The sequence below is a fragment of the Dendrobates tinctorius genome, unplaced genomic scaffold, assembly GCF_039654945.1.
Source record: "Dendrobates tinctorius isolate UK_male_01 unplaced genomic scaffold, ASM3965494v1 ptg000020l, whole genome shotgun sequence".
In the NCBI taxonomy this organism is placed as follows: domain Eukaryota; kingdom Metazoa; phylum Chordata; class Amphibia; order Anura; family Dendrobatidae; genus Dendrobates; species Dendrobates tinctorius.
In genome coordinates, this window is record NW_027361688.1 from 20,142,307 (window position 1) to 20,163,786 (window position 21,480).

General features: G+C 46.3%; 1 protein-coding gene across 1 annotated transcript in view; it reads right to left on the reverse strand.

Moving 5' to 3' along the window:
- Positions 1 to 21,480, reverse strand: part of POLR3B (RNA polymerase III subunit B) — a 165,510-nt gene that overhangs the window by 114,247 nt on the left and 29,783 nt on the right. Inside the window, exons 10-16 of the mRNA XM_073567837.1 lie at positions 20,464 to 20,586; positions 18,694 to 18,813; positions 11,459 to 11,593; positions 6,209 to 6,370; positions 4,853 to 5,053; positions 4,563 to 4,725; positions 2,521 to 2,674 (exon numbers count right to left, since the gene is read on the reverse strand). Of these exons, the coding sequence (XP_073423938.1) occupies positions 2,521 to 2,674; positions 4,563 to 4,725; positions 4,853 to 5,053; positions 6,209 to 6,370; positions 11,459 to 11,593; positions 18,694 to 18,813; positions 20,464 to 20,586 (1,058 nt within the window). The remainder of the gene's footprint in view (positions 1 to 2,520; positions 2,675 to 4,562; positions 4,726 to 4,852; positions 5,054 to 6,208; positions 6,371 to 11,458; positions 11,594 to 18,693; positions 18,814 to 20,463; positions 20,587 to 21,480) is intronic.

Consider the following 21,480-nt stretch of genomic DNA (forward strand, 5'->3'; position numbering starts at 1 on the left):
AGGATGCCCGGACCCATTCACACTACACTCAGCGGTGCACTCATGTCTTTACACGAGGCTTCCATCTGAATCCCTGAAATACTTAATTGTGCCATCTGAAATGATAGACACCTTCAAAAGGGAAGGTAAAAGGAAAGCAAAGATTTGTACATTGTGCTCCGTTTCCCTTTGCTCAATTCAATGTCTCTGTTAAGGGAACACGTGAACTCCATTTTTTGGTGATTTAGACAGAAGCCCCAAATGGGGACATGAATGTAATGCAAAATTCAGTGTGAACAGGCCCTTATATCTGGAGTCTTGTTATTAGGGCATCATGTGTATTACTTGCGCTTTCTTCATACTACAGTTTTGAGTGGATTTTATATCTAGAAAAAAACAAAACAAACCTTATTCCCCAGCAATCTATGCACAGAATAACATTTCTGCTTTTGGCTCTGGCAAAAAGGAATAAGAGGCCTCCAGGGATGTCAGCGGCCAAATACAGATTGGCAGCTCCTATTCCCAGGTGTCTACGGCCCACCGGCACCAGATCCGTTCTCTAGAAGACTCGGGGGACCTCAGCTGTCAGACAGTATTGGGATGTGCAGGACACCCGGCAATACAGGGTCGGCCATATAGGGCTGGCAGATAAGCATTGTGCGTGTAGTTTGGCTACTGGCCGACGACGGCTTCTATTGATAGAAAATGGCCTATTTAGTGTAATAAACTTGTATCTGCTGTCAATGAGGCGCCCGTCATGGTCCGGGATAGATAGGCCTCTGCCAGGTGCACCCTGCTCCTATAGGACCCCTCATTTCCCCAGTACAGGAGCGTTACATTATCCCTCTCATAATGAGCTGCTCCAAAGAAATATTCATTAGCGTTTGTAGGAATCTTTTTAAAAATTACATATGAGAACTGTATCGGAAATTAATGGCCGTTCCCATCAAATGCAGTTATACTGAGCCTTCCGACTGTTTCACGGTTAGTTGAAATGTTCACCCTGAGCTACCTGGTTCTTATAAACAATGCTAGAGCTACAGTGAAGACTAATAGATTTGGGGAAAATGTATATGCCACTTGGTGTCTTTGTTACCACCCTATGTACACTACAATGCCTGTCATGAGTGGCTGAGAATCTGTGAAGTAAATAAATGAATTAAAGGAGCGGGTACATGGAAGATAAATCCCTATTTTTCGGTCTATAAGATGCATTTTTAGCAAGAAATACTATGTGTGTCTATATGTGCATATGTTGCACAGCGGTGTGTGTCTATATGTGCATATGTAGCAGAGCGGTGTGTGTCTATATGTGCATATGTTGCACAGCGGTGTGAGTCTATATGTGCATATGTTGCAGAGCAGTGTGTGTCTATATGTGCATATGTAGCAGAGCGGTGTGTGTCTATATGTGCATATGTTGCACAGCGGTGTGAGTCTATATGTGCATATGTTGCAGAGCAGTGTGAGTCTATATGGGCATATGTTGCAGAGCGGTGTGAGTCTATATGGGAATATGTAGCAGAGCGGTGTGTGTCTATATGTGCATATGTTGCAGAGCGGTGTGTGTCTATATGTGCATATGTAGCAGAGCGGTGTGAGTCTATATGGGAATATGTAGCAGAGCGGTGTGTGTCTATATGGGCATATGTTGCAGAGCGGTGTGAGTCTATATATGCATATGTAGCAGAGCGGTGTATGTCTATATGTGAATATGTAGCAGAGCGGTGTGAGTCTATATCGGCATATGTTGCAGAGCGGTGTGAGTCTATATGGGCATATGTTGCAGAGCGATGTGAGTCTATATGGGAATATGTAGCAGAGCGGTGTGAGTCTATATGTGAATATGTAGCAGAGCAAAGTGTGTATATATATATATATATATATATATATATATATATATATATATATATATATATATATATATATATATATATATATAGGCTCAGACTGTCTAAATAAAATATGAAATACAAAAAAAACCTAAAGTAGCACCACTCACCCCTCAACCAGTCTCCCCATAGGTCTCATTGTGACTCTCATCAGATCCCTACTTTTCTCTACTTCCTGATCCAGGCTAAACGCAATGAAAATGAGAGCAAGTGCAGGCTCAGCCAATCACAGCCACAGCAGGGACCCTCCTGAATCAGTGATTGGCTGAGCATGAATTGTGCAAAACATGTTGTAACTTTTGGTGTTTTTATATCCGTTCAGCCAACTTTTTGAAAAGCGGGTACAGCTTACCAGAGAAAGGGACTCATCGTAATTTACATCACAAAAGTAGCATAAATTAGGACACAAATGTAATCCAGCCCGACTACGGTAACATATCTTATGATGGCGCACGGCAGCTGTGAGACGCATTTAATCATTTATGAATTTGGAGATTTTTACTCCAACGCAATATTCATCAAGACTGGAGTAGAAAACACCAGTCGGAGGCCAAAATGTTTGCACGCGGCCGAAGGTACACGTCTGTAGTAACATGTATACCTCATACAGAAGGTGGCACAGTGGTCATACTTTATGTCTAAAAATTACCTGCAGAGCCGGCCTCCATCAGAGGAGATGTACACGCATCTGTCCGACAGGTTGGTGGAGATGGAGACAAATTCGTTGATATAGCCCGCTCTTCTCATTAATCGAAAGGTGTTCACCAACTTCTGGTGCTCACGAATAACGCCAAGAATGTTTCCTTAAGATGGAAAATAATTTAGAATTTTCTATAGTACATAGATAAATAAGATATAGACAGTAAACTCAGGCAGCACTCCAAAAAAGTCATAAATAAATTGTTAGGCTCTAATAGCCTATTGCAGCTACATTACTGTTCATGGTGTAAAACTTTCTCACCATGAACTGAAACGTTGCCACAATGGACTATTAAAACCTAACTATTTTTCAGTTTTTAAAGTGCTGCCTCCATTTATGATTATATTTTCGAAGGTTTGGTAATTGCCCGTGACACTTGGCAGCCAATCTCGGTTTATGCAATGCTTCGGTTCAAAATAGCACAGCCTTTCTCCTGGATAGGTACTGTAATAGGAAAGATGCCTGTTAAAGGCCCTGGAGGACCCCCCCCCCCCCCCATCTCCCCCTGTAAAAGGCCCTGGAGAACCCCCCATCTCCCCCTGTAAAAGGCCCTGGAGAACCCCCCTATCTCCCACTGTAAAAGACCCTCGAGTACCCCCTCTGTAAAAGTTCCTGGAGAGCACCCCCTTGTAAAAGTTGCTGGAGAGCCCCCCTTGGAAAAGATCCTGGAGAACCCCCTTAGAAAAAGGTCCTGGAGAACGCTCTTGGAAAAAGATCCTGGAGAACCCTCTTGGAAAAAGATCCTGGAGAACCCTCTTGGAAAAATCCTGGAGAACCCTCTTGGAAAAAGATCCTGGAGAACCCTCTTGGAAAAAGATCCTGGAGAACCCTCTTGGAAAAAGATCCTGGAGAACCCTCTTGGAAAAAGATCCTGGAGAACCCTCTTGGAAAAAGATCCTGGAGAACCCTCTTGGAAAAAGATCCTGGAGAACCCTCTTGGAAAAAGATCCTGGAGAACCCTCTTGGAAAAAGATCCTGGAGAACCCTCTTGGAAAAAGATCCTGGAGAACCCTCTTGGAAAAAGATCCTGGAGAACCCTCTTGGAAAAAGATCCTGGAGAACCCTCTTGGAAAAAGATCCTGGAGAACCCTCTTGGAAAAAGATCCTGGAGAACCCTCTTGGAAAAAGATCCTGGAGAACCCTCTTGGAAAAAGATCCTGGAGAACCCTCTTGGAAAAAGATCCTGGAGAACCCTCTTGGAAAAAGATCCTGGAGAACCCTCTTGGAAAAAGATCCTGGAGAACCCTCTTGGAAAAAGATCCTGGAGAACCCTCTTGGAAAAAGATCCTGGAGAACCCTCTTGGAAAAAGATCCTGGAGAACCCTCTTGGAAAAAGATCCTGGAGAACCCTCTTGGAAAAAGATCCTGGAGAACCCTCTTGGAAAAAGATCCTGGAGAACCCTCTTGGAAAAAGATCCCAGAGAATACCTCCCGGTAAAACACCCAGGAGAATCCCCCCTGCAAAAGGTCCTGGAGAACACCCCAGTAAAAGGTCCTAGAGAACCAGAACCCCAATGTAAAAGGTCCTGGAGAATCCCTTCACTAACAAAGATATTTCTAAAGACTTGACATACATTTTTATATCAGGGAGGATCTCACATAATAATTTGAAAAATAATTTACTTAATTATGTTGTCGAACTCCTGGCCATCTTTAATCCTTAATGTCCTGAACACTCTGACCCTATTTCATATTTTCACAGAGGGAAAGCAAAAGTTTCATATTTGTTACAAGCAAGTATACAATTAGAATTGGGTAAAACTTTGCAGGACCCGGGTCCAGTGGCCCCCAGGCAGAATCCTGCAAACCTCCTCCTTGACATCATGCAGGCACAGAGCCGGGCCTTTTAGTTAGTGGAGGCGGCAGGAAAGCTAGAAGGCAGTAGTAGGTTCGGACTCTGGTCTGGTGGCCATGGGACTACTCATGTTGGACCAAGGTCCTGGGAATCTTTTTGCTCTACTCTATATGGGTCAAATTAAGATATAAATTACCATTGAGGAACACGATAAAGATATTTGAGTACGCCAGTTCTTCACCACACAGCAGATTGACATCTTCAACTCCAAGATTACCGGCCAATTTAATGATAGGCCCGTCCTCCATGTCCGTTGTGATGTGCGTCATTAGGGCAAGGTTTTTCACAAGACCGCAAGCCTAAAACAGAAGATAAAAGGAGTACACGTCTGAAGTGAGTCGATGTTGAACAGCCCATTGTAGCTGTCATAGGACTAGAACCTCCAGAATGGCTAATGGTTATTTTCAATCCTCAGCATATGTTTACCTCTCCTTCAGGAGTATCAGACGGGCACAGCATACCCCACTGCGAAGGTTGTAGAGATCGAGGACCGCTGACTTTTCTCGTCTTTTCAAACTGAGACGATATTCTCGTCATCATTCCCAAGGCGGATATGAAGGACAATCTCGAGAGTACCTGCGTCACGCCCTGACGGTCCATTTTAAATCTCTTCAGAGACCAATTTCCCTACATAGATAGAAAAAAGGTTAACAAACCTGTGACAATCCAATGTGGCCAATAAGGCCAAGGGTGACTTATGTTTTGTGCCAAGAAACTTGAAACCCCCTCAGAGGTCTCTGGTCAAATGTCCACATCGGGAGTCTGAGGTCACCACATCAGAGCCCCGAGAATCACCTCTCACCTGTCGGCATCCCTGGCTCCTCCTTAGTTAATCAGCTAGGCTCAACAATGCTCATGTCAGGCCAAACCTACCGCTTAGGATGCTGATAAGTAGGAGAAGGACTGAAAGATTCTGATCTGATGGTCACAGACTACAGACATGGTCGCTGGGCCTAGGGAAAAAACTGCTGTCACAGCTTAGTGCATATCTGTTGGTGGGGAGCATAATTGTGGGGGGTTCAGGCAGCTGGCATAACCTCACGATAATGTCATCGCTTCCTAAAAGTCAAGGAGCTCATAAACGTAAAACTTTGATGTATAGGGAATAGAACGCTAAGTGAGGATCTGACTGTAGGAGAAGTATTTGAATGTCAATATACTGGGTGGCTACCATTACTGGTCTAAAAGTGTCATGTAAAAGACTGAGCATAACGTTTACCCGGTCTGTAAAGATCCTGAAATGATGGTCAAGGAAAGTTAAAGGGAGCCTGACAGCAGGATTATGCACGGTAACCTACAGAGTGTGTCAGGTCGGCGCTGATTAAAATGATACCTTGGTTGAGAAAATCCATCTTGTGGTTGTTGTTTAATTTTTATTTACAGGCTTGAATTAATGATATGCTCGTGCTCCGGGATGACCTGGAGGGGGGCCTTAATGTGCTGATCCCTCACTGACCTGCCACCCTAGTTTTCATAATGAGAAAAAAAAAACAAAAAAAACCTTCTGCAGGCGGGCGCCAGCCGCGGCACCTGCGCTACCGCATAATCGCATGTATACTGTGTCAATAAATGTGCTTGAGGTTACCCTGATAGCGCTGTCATCTTGCTAGAAAAGGAAAAAAAATAAAGGTTAAACAAGAACCACAAAACAATTTCATCACCCAGGTATCATATTAATCAGTATAACAGCGCTGACCTGTCACTGTCTGTAGGTTACTGAGCACAATCCTGCTGACAGGTTCCCTTTAAACGCTAGGTCTCTTTGCCGTCCTCTCCACTTACCGTAGAGATGGCATTAACCATGCCATTGGTGATCTGGTCTTGGCGCATATGCTTCACCACGTCAAACTGAGCGGCTCTTTGCTTCGGGATGACCTGGTCGGCGATCTTCTTCATCTCGGAGTTAAACTTTTTAAACAAGTCTTCAAATAAGAGAGAGAGCAGCTGCAATTTAAAAAGGTAAAATAAAAAGTAAGACCTCAGTACCGGGAAGCCCAAAAATCTGATTAAAAAAGGGAGTTATCCCCTAGAGAGTAAAGCAGAGAAGATGGGCAGAAGTGACCCTCAGCTGATCAACTACACCAATTTGTTTTACTAATCAGTGGGGGGACCCTCCCCGTTGATGACGTATCTGACACATCACCATGTCAAAAGTTTGACAAAAAAAGTAGGTATCCTTTAAAGTCAGGTTCCTTTGCTAACAAAAAAAAAAAAAAAAAAAAAGAAAAACACCACAAAGAATTAAGATTTGTTCGTGTAGCATATGAGTAAATTACAGGAAGCATAGTATCTAATCATTGCCTTAAATGGCATCGTCATTGGGATCAACCCTTCTAATCAGTCTACATGGGCATGGAGGTCATAGAAAGCTGAATAAAATGACACCTTGATATCCGTGATCCGATGTCTAATTCCAAAGAAAATCCACATTTTTCTTAATATGTAAATGAGCTGTTAAGATCTATGGGCCGGACATAGATCTCCCTGAAAATCTACCTCCAGGGTTTATTTTAAAGAAAAGGGGGCGTTATCAGTGTGAGACATGTAGATTGGGGGACCAGATGGTCAGTCATTACTTGTCTCACACTGGACAATAAAATAATCTCTGGAGGCAGATTCTCTGTGAGATCTATGTCCGGCCCATAGATCCTAATAGCTCATTTACATATTAAAAAAAAAAATGTGGATTTCTTTGGAATAAGACATCGGATCGCAGATATCAAGGTATCATTTTATTCAACTTCCTGCCACCGGCGTAGGAGGGTTGATCCTACCGACTGGCTCCCCCTTTAAGCATCCTGGCGCAGCTTTAAGAAGCAACACAGTGACCTTTCTGGCACTTCAAAGGTTAACAGTGGTAAAAAAAAAATAATTCAATTTGCATTCATCAAAAGAGACTTTACAGTTTACAAGACGCCAATAATAAAAAAAAAAGGAGAGAGGGAAGAAAATATGAAAGAATTTAAGCCGCAGCAACAGTTTCGCCAATTAGCTTAATGTCAGAGAATTCTAATTAGGCGCCTTGAGATTGCTATTTAGCGCTCAAGCTTTTAGAGTGCCAAATTCTCCTTTTCACACAAACCGGCTGGAGAAATTAAAGACATTAGGCGGCCTTAATTACATTATCAGAACAGCTGGGATTAGGCAATCTCTGAAGTCAATGTGCTTGGTCTTTTGTCACGAGGAAGAAATCCCTTGCCGTGCAAGGTGGTGGATTTCGAGGCCTGCTCCATATCTCGTCCCCGCAAAGCAAGCTGCATTAGACGGAGAAAAATACGGCGAGACAAAAGAGACCGGGGGGAAATGCTTCACAGATAATGAACGCGTTAAAAAGAGGGAGACGCAAGGTGAAAAGATTAAGTCTCCAATCGGTAGGTCTTGCTAACACCTCCGCTGGCGAAGGGCCTACCCCAATCCTCTGGTGACATTAAAAAAACACAACCGGTTCGGCTTATGGGTCCACATCTGTTATCTAAGGCTGGAGCCCGTCTCATACTTCTATTTCCCATGGGGTGTGAAATTAGCAGAAAAAAAAAATCACATCATTCTGTATTCTTTCCTTTCTTTGGAGACACAATACAGTCTTACGCGCCGCCATTGTTGAAAGAGACAGTCTCTTCCGGTGATCTGAACACATTGAGGACTGTTTGTTTTCCCTCCTTTTCTTTGCAACAGTATGAACTCAACATTTCACTGGAGAAGCGCAAAATAAAAATAAAAAATAAAAAATAAATTATGTTTCTGAAATCACTGCCAGGTTCAGATTATATAGAAAGAATGAGGAATTTGTGCAGGAAAACATTAGAAAACAAACACGAAAAATAGGCAAAGATCAAGTCGATACAAAAAAAATAAAATAAAATGCAAAGGTATTATTTAAATTTTGCAAAAAAAATAAAATAAATTACTTCTTAGACATTTGTATAGACAGTTGTCGAGATTTATCAAAAGTGGTGCAAAGAAAAAGAGGAGTAGATACTCTGAGCGACCATTCCGATTACTTCTTTAATTTCTCTTTTGATGGAAGCCTAAAAAGTGGAGAACTGGAATTATGATTGGCTCAACTAGAAACAGCTTTGCTTACTTCTTGCTTTAGGAAAGGAAACGGTAGCAATTGCCATCATGTTTGATTTCAGTTCCAAATTTAAAGGGTGGCTGGTCTCACAACAGAGATTGGACTTAATTTCCAAACAATTGAGAAGATACAGTTAGGTCCACATATATCTGGACAGACACAACATTTTTCTAATTTTGGTGCTAGACATTATTACCACAATGAATTTTAAACAAAACAATTCAGATGCAGTTGAAGTTCAGACTTTCAGCTTTCATTTGAGGGTATCCACATTAATATTGGATGAAGGGTTTAGGAGTTTCAGCTCCTTAACATGTGCCACCCTGTTTTTAAAGGGACCAAAAGTAATTGGACAATTGACTCCAAGGCTATTTCATGGACAGGTGTGGGCAATCCCTTCGTTATGTCATTCTCAAGCAGATTAAAGGCCTGGAGTTGATTTGAGGTGTGGTGCTTGCATTTGGAAGGTTTTGCTGTGAAGGAAACATGCGGTCAAAGGAGCTCTCCATGCAGGTGATACAAGCCATCATTAAGCTGCAAAAACAGTGTATAACAGTTGATCCCTCGCCCCACCCCCCAGTGTATAACAGTTGATCCCTCGCCCTACCTGATTTAACTAAAAAATCCGCACCACCAAAAAACTACATGTGCACTTACCCTAAGTGTGTCCACCAACATTTACTGCACTGGTGGCCAGACATGTACATTTTACTGTGTGCCCCTTTCTGCTTGTTGAGCCATGTCTCCGCACAACGTGGCACATAATGCATATGCACAATAGGTGGATACTACGCCAGCACGCAGCTGCCATAAAGAGATACTGGTCAGGGCCCGGGCATACGCAGTTGAGAAGAGCAAACCGGATGTGAGAATGATTGGCAAAGAAGCTTGACGTCAACCCATTAATCCGGAAATATCACCGTCAACCAAGAGGCAGTGATTAAAAAAGGTGAGATTTACAAATATGGACGGATTCCTATGAGTCCAATGAATATATTTTGTATATTCCTACTTAGTTTGGAGTGACCCCCCGATACCGGGGCTCCTGCTCCAAGCATAAACTACATGGGCTAAAGAATTGAGCAGACATTTTACTCATTGAATTCAAGTTATTCATTCAGTCCTCTTGCCCCCCCAGTGTATAACATCTGGCCCCTCGCTCTGCTCCTTTTGTATCCAATCCAATCCCTCCCCTCCCCCTAACTCAGTGTATAGCATCCGGCACCTCGGTATATAACAATTGGACCCCCACCACACCCCGGTGTATAACATTGGGCCCCTCTCTGGTATAAAACAGTGTATAACAGTTGATCCCTCGCCCTACCCCCCAGTGTATAACAGTTGATCCCTCGCCCCACCCCCCAGTGTATAACAGTTGATCCCTCGCCCCACCCCCCAGTGTATAACAGTTGATCCCTCGCCCCACCCCCCAGTGTATAACAGTTGATCCCTCGCCCTACCCCCCAGTGTATAACAGTTGATCCCTCGCCCTACCCCCCAGTGTATAACAGTTGATCCCTCGCCCTACCCCCCAGTGTATAACAGTTGATCCCTCGCTGTAGCCCCCCAGCGTATAACAGTTGATCCCTCGCTGTAGCCCCCCAGCGTATAACAGTTGATCCCTCGCCCTACCCCCAGTGTATAAAAGTTGATCCCTCGCCCTACCGCCCCGTGTGTAACAGTTGATCCCTCGCCCTACCCCCCCGTGTGTAACAGTTGATCCCTCGCTGTACCCCCCCAGCGTATAACAGTTGATCCCTCGCCCTACCCCCCAGTGTATTAAAGATGATCCCTCGCCCTATCCCCCAGTGTATAACAGTTGATCCCTCGCCCTACCCCCCAGTGTATAACAGTTGATCCCTCGTCCTACCCCAGTGTATAACATCTGTCCCCTCAACCTACCTCGTTGTATAACATTCGGCCCATCACGACTGCTGGTGTATATCATCTGTCATCCTCGGTATATAACATCGGCCCCTCACGCCCCTACCCAGTGTAGAACATCCAGCCCTTTGCCCCCATTGTATAGCATCAGGCCCCTCGTCATGTCATCTACTTTTACTAATATGTGACAGAGTGGCTGGTGGTGCAGAGCTCACCAATACCAACGTGGTCCTGTAATTAAAGTCACTGGGTAACAAGTCAGTTCATGATTTTTCTTCTCTCCTAAATCCTCCCCTGTCACCTGAGTGATATTATCGAAAAGCCGAAGGAACCGCAACAACTCAGCCACGAAGTGGAGACCCCGTACCGTTACAGAGCGGTGTCACCGAGTGCTGAGGAGCAGAGGACAGAAAAGTCACCAAAGCTCTGCTGACTCCATAACTGCAGAGTACAGACATCCTCTGGTATTAACATGATCACAAACACTTCGCCTCCGCCGGAAGCTTCATGGCCAAGCAGCTGCATGCAGCCTTACATCACCAAGCACAATGCCGAGAATCGGATGGAGTGGTGTAAAGCACCCACCACTGGACTCTGAAGCAGAGGAAATGTGTTCTGTGCAGTGACAGATCACACTTCTCTATCTGGCATCTGATAGATGAGTCTGGGTGGCAGGGACTACATATATTATTGCACCACACTACAGGACACATTGCATACAATTGATACACCTCATTAAAGCCACAAACAACCAGGTATGTTGAAATCCAACATGCCCAACCCCATCCATTAGGAGAGCTGCTGGTCCTGTCAACATGCCAACCCTTCCATTAGGAGGTCTGCTTGTCCTGTCAACATGCCCAACCTCTTCCATTAGGAGGTATGCTGGTCCAGTCAAAGTATGTTTTTAGGTCATTTGTGAAAAAAAAAAAAATATTAGATATATTTTTATTAGGTAAAGGTGCTCATGGCTAAAGAGTTTGGGAAAACTAGGTTAACTTTACTAGCCATTTGTTTTATGTTATGTGTTTTCCACCATTTATTTTTATGTCCTGAACTACAGAACGGACTACCTGTCCTGCAAGCTCCAACCTCTTGTTCCCATAATAATCTCGATCGTCGACCTTATTTTCGCCTTGAGCCAAGATGACTCTCCGGACCATCACCGCCGTGTAGATGCACTTGGCCCTAAAGTTGAATTCCTTCACCTATGGAATAAAGGAAGAAGATTAAAGTTACAAATCCATCACCAAAGTTCACAATCCGTACATTAAACCCACAGCATCCAAAAGTACAACCCAAATAGGTTTCCTTTAATATATCTCTGGAGCAGTGCGCAGAGGCACTACCTAGCTCCCGCGGCTCCTGATTACATAGCTATTGGTACACTGTGAGCCGATAAATATGGCTTTAAATTACCTACATATTCTCCTGTCGAAGAAATGGTTATGAAAAGAGAACATCTGAGTAATATGGAACGAGGCACCTTTTTTTTGTGCCTGATCAAAAAATAATATGACCCCTAAAAACCTCATGCAGAGGTGCAGCAGAGACCTAAAACATCTTATGGCGCCGACACTTCAGTGTTTATTCAGGAGCCGTCAGCTTTCAGTCATAGAGCCGCCAGCTTTCAGTCATAGAGGCGTGCCTGGAGCGGCTACATCACTGCATGGCTGTAAGCAACGCCCGGTATGTTGATTGACAGCTCGTTCTGCAGCGCATCTATTTAAAGCTAGCTGTCCATCAAAAGTTCGGGCCGTGCTTTAACCTCCAGCTCACAATGCTGCGAGGGGTGACAGTAGCCTCCCCATGCCCACTACTATGACTGAAAACCGGTGGCTCCTGGGAAAAATAGATTATTTTCTCCTGGTAGCCATGCTTTCAGTAAGGTGGCCAAACAGCATTGTCCTCAGATTAATAGCATTAACCCCTTCACGACCCAGCCTATTTTGACCTTAATGACCGGGCCATTTTTTGCATTTCTGACCAGTGTCCCTTTATAAGGTAATAACTCAGGAACGCTTCAACGCATCCTAGCGATTCGGAGATTGTTTTTTCGTGACATATTGGGCTTCATGTTAACATGAACTAACTAGTGGTAAATTTAGGTCGGAAATTTTTGCGTTTATTTGTGAAAAAAAATGGAAATTTGGCGAAAATTTTAAAAATTTCGCAATTTTCAAATTTAGAATTTTTATTCTGTTAAACCAGAGAGTTACGTGACACAAACTAGTTAATAAATAACATTTCCCACATGTCTACTTTACATCAGCACAATTTTGGAAACAAAATTTTTTTTTTTTGTTAGGAAGTTATAAGGGTTAAAAGTTGACCAGCGATTTCTCATTTTTGCAACAAAATTTACAAAACCATTTTTTTTAGGGACCACCTCACATTTGAAGTCACTTTCAGGGGTCTATATGGCAGAAAATACCCAAAAGTGACACCATTCTAAAAACTGCACCCCTCAAGCTACTCAAAACTACATTGAAGATTATTAACCCTTCAGATGTTTCACAGGAACTAAAGCAACGTGGAAAGAAAAAATGGACATTTTAATTTTTCCAACAAAATTTTTTTTTAGCATCAATTTTTTCATTTTCACCTGGGCAACAGGATAAAATGGATAATAAAATTTGTTGGGCAATTTCTCCTGAGTACACCAATACCTCATATGTGGCCATAAACCACTGTTTGGGCGCACGGCAGGGCCCAGAAGGGAAGGAGCGCCATTTGACTTTTGAATGGAAAATTATCTCCAATCATTAGCGGACACCATGTCGGTTTTGGAGAGCCCCTGTGTGCCTAAACATTGGAGTACCCCCACAAGTGACCCCATTTTGGAAACTAGACACCCCAAGGAACTTATCTAGATGCATAGTGAGCACTTTGAACCCCCAGGTACTTCACAAATTGATCTGTAAAAATGAAAAAGTACTTTTTTTTCACAAAATTTTTTTTTTTTTTTCCCTCAATTTTTTCATTTTCACATGGGCAACAGGATAAAATGAATCCTAAAATTTGTTGGGCAATTTCTCCTGAGTACACTGATACCTCATATGTGGTCATAAACCACTGTTTGGGCGCACGGCAGGGCCCTGAAGGGAAGAAGCACCGTTAGACTTTTGAATGGAAAGTTAGCTTCAATCATTAGCGGACACCAGGTCGCTTATGGAAAGTGTGTAGTGTACGTCAGGTTGGTGTGTGTGGTAGGGTATGCACCACACACACAACAACCTGACGTACACTACGCCACACACACCAACCTGCCACACTACATTAGGTTAGTGTGTGTGGCGTAGTGTATGTCAGGTTGGTGTGTGCTGTAGTGTACGTCAGGTTGGTGTGTGGTGTAGCATACACCACACACAAACACACACACCAACCTGACGTACACTACAGCACACACCAACCTGACATACACTATGCCACACACACACACCAACCTGACGTACACTACGCCACACATACCAACCTGACACTACATCAGGTTGGTGTAAGTGGTGTAGTATACACTACACACACACCAACCTGACGTACACTAGGCCACACATGTCAACCTGACACTACATCAGGTAGGGGTGTGTGTGGCGTAGTGTATGTCAGTTTGGTGTGTGCTGTGGTGTACGTCAGGTTGGTGTGTGTGGTGTAGTATACACCACACACACACCAAGCTGACGTACACTACGCCACACACACACACCAACCTGACGTACACTACGCCACACATACCAACCTGACACTACATCAGGTTGGTGTGTGTGGTGTAGTGTACGTCAGGTTGGTGTGTGGTGTGGTGTACGTCAGGTTGGTGTGTGTGGTATTGTATACACCACACACACACCAACCTGACGCACACTACGCCACACACACACACACCAACCTGACGTACACTACGCCACACATCAACTTGATACTACATCAGGTTGGTGTGTGTGGCATAGTGTACATCAGGTTGGTGTGTGGTGTAGTGTAGTGTAGTGTACGTCAGGTTGGTGTGTGGTGTAGTGTACGTCAGGTTGGTGTGTGTGGTGTTGTGTATGTCAGGCTGGTGTGGGTGAGTTCTGTAGTGGAGCGTCAGGATGTGTTTAGTCCATGGACTTGTGATGAATTCTGAAGCATTCATTCAAACACAGTCCAGGTTTGTCGGGACACGTTTCACATTGGAAACAAGTTTCCCTTCTTGTCTCCCTTTTATAGCGTACCTGGCACCTATTTTTTTTCTCTCCTCACGGGGAAAATGTTGCCCTGGTACCATACGGGAAACTTGAGTTCCAGGGGTGCTGGGGCGCGCTCCGTCCTCCTCTCCAAAAATCATGGCCTTTATCACCGCCTCCTGGAACTCAAAGAAGGAGTGATTCTGGCCGGCACATCGTGATAGCACGCATGCGTTATACAGTGCCATTTGTACGAGGTACACAGACAGTTTTTTGTACCACACCTTTGCCTTCCGCATGGCACTATAGGGCTGGAGGACTTGATCAGAAAGATCAACTCCCCCCATGTGATGGTTGTACGCCAGGACACAGTCCGATTTGTGGACCGGTGCTGGGGTACCTCGAACGGTGGTGGCCGTGGTGCCGGGACCATGGATTGTGGTCAAGACAAAGACGTCTCTTTTGTCTTTGAACTTGACCACAAGCATGTTGCCGCTACATTGGGCTCGGGTCTCACCCTTTCGGAGAGGCTGCTCAATTAGCGGCAAAGGGAGACCCCTCTGGTTTCTGCGCACGGTACCGCAAGCGAAGGTAGCTCTGGCAGAGAGGGATTGAAATAGTGCGATGCTTGTATAAAAGTTATCAACACACAGATGGTAACTTTTATCAAGCAGAGGGTGGACCAAATCCCACACTATTTTCCCACTCACCCCCAGAGCAGGTGGACATTCTGGGGGCTGGATCCTACTGTCCTTTCCTTGGTAAACTCTAAAGCTGAGAGTGTACCCTGAGGTACTCTCACACAGCTTTTAGAGTTTCATCCCGTACCTTGCCCTTTTGCTGGGCAGGTACTGACGGAACTGAAACCTCCCTTTGAAGTGGACGAGGGATTCATCCACACAAATTTCCCTTTCGGGAATGTACACTTCAGCAAACTTGTTGTTGAAGTGTTCGACGACTGGCCGAATTTTGAACAGTCTATCAAAATTCGGGTCATCGCGGGGAAGGCTTTCGGTGTTGTCCCTGAAATGAAGAAAAATATGAATAGCCTCAAAACATTTCCGAGTCATCACCATGCTAAATACTGGAGTTTGATATAAAATATCAGTACTCCAGTATTGGCGAATTTCTGGTTTCTTCACAATCCCCATGTGAAGGACCAGTCCCCAATATTTAATCATTTCTACAGAGTTAACGGGACTCCAAGTAGAGAATGAAGAAATTGGGTGTTCGGCCAAAAATTGCTGGGCGTACAAGTTAGTTTGCTCCACCATGAGACTGACGATTGACTCCGAGAAAAAGACTTTGAAAAAGTCTATTTCCCTGAAGTTGGCAGTCTCCAACTGAATTCCTGATTGGGGAACGAAATCAGGAATCCGTGGAGCAAAATTTTCAGGGACGGGGGTCCAGGAGGGAGACCTAGTGCTAAGTTGGGCGTGACTAGCTCTAGGTTGGGGGAAACTCACACTTGACTGTGAGACTTCTTCCAAGGTCTCCGACTCTTCCACCCTGGGCTCCGGACGATTTCTCGTCCTGCGACATCTCGGTGGTGGCAAGTCTGTGTCGCTGGAAGAGGAAGAGTGGGAGGAATAGAGAAAGGTGGGGTCCTCTCTCTCACTTTCAGTATCAGAGGCAATAATTTCATATGCCTCCTCAACTGAGTAGACCCTTTGGGACTGGGATGACTGGGATGAGCGGGACATTGTGCGTGTGAGGTGTGTGCATGTGTAAAAAAACCTTTATTATAGTGTGCGTGTGTATGTGCGAGTGTTTGGTGAAACTTTTTACTGGAGGAATGGGCTGTCAGGAGGGGACTGTCAGGCGTGCGGGGGGCAGGAGGGGACTGTCAGGCGTGCGGGGAGGCAGGAGGGGACTGTCAGGCGCGCGGGGGGGGCAGGAGGGGACTGTCAGGCGCGCGGGGGGGGCAGGAGGGGACTGTCAGGCGCGCAGGGGGGCAGGAGGGGACTGTCAGGCGCGCAGGGGGGCAGGAGGGGACTGTTAGGCGCGCAGGGGGGCAGGAGGGGACTGTCAGGCGCGCAGGGGGGCAGGAGGGGACTGTCAGGCGCGCAGGGGGGCAGGAGGGGACTGTCAGGCGCGCAGGGGGGCAGGAGGGGACTGTCAGGCGCGCAGGGGGGCAGGAGGGGACTGTCAGGCACGCAGGGGGGCAGGAGGGGACTGTCAGGCGCGCAGGGGGGCAGGAGGGGACTGTCAGGCGCGCAGGGGGGCAGGAGGGGACTGTCAGGCGCGCAGGGGGGCAGGAGGGGACTGTCAGGCGCGCAGGGGGGCAGGAGGGGACTGTCAGGCGCGCAGGGGGGCAGGAGGGGACTGTCAGGCGCGCAGGGGGGCAGGAGGGGACTGTCAGGCGCGCAGGGGGGCAGGAGGGGACTGTCAGGCGCGCAGGGGGGCAGGAGGGGACTGTCAGGCGCGCAGGGGGGCAGGAGGGGACTGAGGAGATGGAAATGGAGAAGGAACCAGCGGCAGCAGCAGGAGGGGTGATCAGGGGTGATCACTGGGGCTGGGGGATGGTCACCGGGGGCAGAAAGGGGCTGTCAGGCGCAGGAGGGCACTGAGGAGAATTAGGTGGAGATGGAACCAGCGGCGGCAGCAACAGTGGATGTGATCAGGGATGCAGGAGGATGATCAGGGGTGCAGGGGGATGATCACCAGGGGCAGAAGGAGGCTGTCAGGTGCGGGGTGGGCAGGAGGTGGCTGAGGAGATGGAGGTGGATATAAAAAACAGCAGCAGCAGGGGTTAATAAGCAGGGCAGGGGTTGATGGGGGTGATCACTAGGGCTGAGGGGTGATCACGGGGGCAGGAGGGGGCTGTTAGGTACAGGAGGCGGCTGAGGAGCCTGCAGCAGCAGGGGAAATGATCAGCGGTGCTGGGGGATGATCAAAGGTGCTGGGGGATGATCAGGGGTGCTGGGGGATCACCAGGGGCAGAGGGGGGCTGTCAGGCATGGGGGGGCAGGAGGTGGCTGAGGAGATAAGGAAATAAAAACCTGCAGCAGCAGGGGTTAATGAGGGTGATCACTGGGGCACAGGAGGGGGCTCTCAGGCACAGGAAGCAGTAGGCGGCTGAGGAGCTGGCAGAGCTGGAAACAGCAGGTGGATGATAGGGGGTGCTGGGGGATCACCAGGGGCAGAGGGGGGCTGTCAGGCACAGGGGGGGCAGGAGGTGGCTGAGGAGATGAAATAAAAACCTGCAGCAGCAGTGGTTAATCAGGGGGGCAGGGGTTAATCGGGGGGGCAGGGGTTAATGAGGGTGATCACTGGGGCACAGGAGGGGGCTCTCAGGCACAGGAGGCAGTAGGCGGCTGAGGAGCTGGCAGACGTGGAAACAGCAGGTGGATGATCTGGGGAGGATCAGGGGAGCAGGATATGATCAGGGGGCAGGGGTGAGTGAGCGGAGGTGGGAGGGGCTGGAATTAGGCGGCGGAGATATACTACCGGAGGGCAGTGGTGGCAGCGGCTGTGATCGCAGGTCAGGGCGGCAGTCTGGCACCTCGTTCCTCAGCTTCCACGGACGGGATGAAGTTGAGGAACGAGGCAGCCATGATTTTACTCCGCCCCTCCACATCTGATTGGAGGGCTAGCGTCACATGGACGCTAGCTCCAATCAGATGCGAGGGGGGTGACAAAAAGGTCACTGGGAGTGATCGTATCCCCGGGGGGGCGAAGCCACCCCCCTGGGGTCAAGTCTAGGTCCCCCTGTACCGGCGGGTTGGGTGAACTTTCATTGAACCCGCTCACCTGACCCGCAGGAGGGAGATCTTTTCATGACGCCTCATAGGCGTCATGGGTCGTTCTGGCACGACTTTTCATGACTCTTATGTGGCGTCAAGGGGTTAAAGGGGTTTTCCCCAAGATAATAAGTTATTCTTAACCATAATATAGGGGATAACGAGCATTACTCTACCATCTCCGGCAGTCCCATAGACCATGAATTGTGCAGAGGTGAGCGTGCCCGATCTCCACAGAGCCCTTATCTCCAGATTGCTGGGGGTCCGACCCAGTGATCCATTGAATAGATAACTTACCATCTTGAGAAAACTCTCTTGAGGATGTTAAACCAGAAATTAACCAAAAAGGTAAAATTGACAGACCCATAAGATAGTACTCTAACCATCAGTCAGTATTGTGTTACGTACCGGCACATGAGCCAGTATGGTCGACGCCAGAAGCTCTCGAGCTTCATCCACTCTGGACTTTTTGGGTCCTCCTCCCCACATCCTCTGCCTTCTGACTTTATTACCAATATACTTTAAAGCCTGTAATAAAAGGGGGGGAAAAAAAAAGACATTGTCATTGCAGGTGTAAAATATTGCCTCCTCCAGCTGTGTTTGCATTAGTTGCTTCTGTAATTGTTACTTTGCATCCTTAAAGGAAAAAAAAATAGAAGCCATGTTGCTCTAGATTTAAAGGGGTAGTTCCACTTAGACAAACTTTCCTCGAACCAACGACTGTCGGTATATACATCTATCTGCAGCATCAAGTCCTTAAAGGGGTTGCCCACATTATATTTATTTTAGCAAATATATTGGGGCCGGGGGACATGATTTTGTGGTTTTCAATTGGAGGATGCTGTTGGGACAGGGCTGGCAACATATACCTCCTTCGGAAGGCAGGTTGAGAATAGGAGCACTGATTTGTGCGAGGCTGTACTAACAAGATGGAAAACCCATATTAAATGGGTTGTCAACTACTCTGACAACCCCATTTCAATCCATACGTCTCCCCCTTATACAATAACACCCATACTAACTACGGTGCCGACGCCGTTCCAGCAGTGTTGACACGGACTCTCCCAGGGATTGCATGACATTGTTATGTCACGCCATCCCTGCGGCCAATGTCACAATTCCCAGGGGAGCCACTTACGACACTGCTGGAATGGCAGCAGCACCAGATGAGAGCATAGGAGCTAATCTTTTTCAAGGGTAAAACAAAGGGTTTCAGAAGGGGTCGACCGAGTAGTTGCCAAACCCTTTAAGAGAAGCGCTCTTCTTCCCTGGCTAATTAGGAATCAAACATCAATTTCCAAGCCATCATATGGCATAAGAACACTGTGTCCTAATGGGACACCCCTAAAGGCCCTGCCTCACACAGCGAGATCGAGCTGGAAAGTCACCGATTTTGTGACGCAACAGCGATCTCGCTATGTGTGACACGCAGCGGCGATCGGGCCCCCCCGCTGGATATCGCTGATTGTGCTCGAATGTCCTGGGCCATTTTTTCATCGCTGGTGTCCCGCTGGCCAGCATGCATCGCTGTGCTTGACGCCAACGAGAGGCCTCGTTGGCGACACAGAACTTATGGATGCAGGCGTGAGTCTTCAGAATAGCTGCTGTGTGACAAGGTCCCAACGACCGCCGAGGTCGTTATACGGATCGCCGCATCTTTGCGTAGATCTGCCTGTTTGCCAGCCTACTAGCGATCCTTTTTATTCTTTTTTTACAGACCAAAATAAATCATCATATAGGACATTTCAATAGTCCAGAAAACTGGGGTGGGAGGGGGGACAAAATTATAAAAATTGAAAACTTGGTCAAAAGACGAATTGCAGATAGATTGAATGATTACAATGTCAAAGTCAAAAAGTCTCAAAACACAAATGTCTGCATCTAAAATGATTAAAAAAAAATGCTGCAATTGGAAACCCATGTAGTATTTTAAGTCTATTCAACTGGGTCACATCAAAAGCGTAAAAAAATAAAAACAATAAAACTTTATTTAGTGTTAAGCCCAACGTAAAAGCCTTGTAATTGAGCTTCTCTACCTTGTTAGGCTTTGTATTGCGGGCTGCATATCAACAGCATAAAGTAAAATAAAGAAGTAAAAATTAAGAAAATAAAAAATAAAAAGAAAGAAAGAAAAAAACAAACATAACATGCATAAAAAAAAAAAAAAAAAAATCCCACCTGCAGCTGGGTGAAGATTTGAGCTTTTTGGCACTCCTCCAAGCTTGGCCCAAAAGCCGCCATCACGTGCTCCTCCGTTCCGATCATTTGGACAATTTCTTGGTCACTTTCGACACCCATCGCCTATCGGATTAGGAAAAGAAAATTTACGTTTTTTTTTTTGGGGGGGGGGGGGGGTGATCATTTAGTGACATTTACTTATGTTAATGCCTCGCCGCTTGATGGAATTACTTTCCGGCACTTGTTTGACTCTTGTAAGACCCCGGCCATCTGGCAGAGTTGGCTGCACAATAGTGGAAGCCATTAAAAGCGATTTACTATCAGTTTTAGAGCGGGAGGTTAAATATTACGGCATGTGAACATAAGTGTGATAGTAAAAACAAACAACAACAAAAAAAAAATTTTTTTTTTGTTATTCACGAGAACCTGGCGCACATCTTTGGGATTTTGCCTGTTGTTGGGGGAGGAGATTGCACCGAATATTAGGCTACAATGGTGGGATACAGAAGCGAATGATGTGGCCGATGACGTGATTCTATTGGAGGGGCCATTTTGGGTGCTCCCTCCCACCTTCATCCTCAACAAACCTACACAACACAATGTCAAAACCATGCCTCCCCTCCTTCCATTCAAACTCCGCATTACGAGCAAGTGTAGTATTAACAGGTGGCAAATTTACTGGTGTCCCTGGCAAACTCTGTTACCCACAGTCTGGTTGCTTGGGTCTAAAATTCAGTGGGCCTAATTTAGCCAAACTGTTTGCTTCTCCCGGCAACCAATCAGAACTCAGCTTTCATTTTTTCAAAGCAGTTTGGGAAATGACACACAAGCTCTGATTGGTTGCTAGGAGCAACGCACAGTGAAACAGCTTTGATAAATGAGGCCTAGCAGGTCATGAAGCCTGTGAAATTAATGGTCTATCCTCAAAGGGGTTACCCAGGCATAAAATATTGATGATCTATCCTTAGGGCTCGTGCAGACGACCGCAGTTTCCATCACACTCTGATCAATGTTATT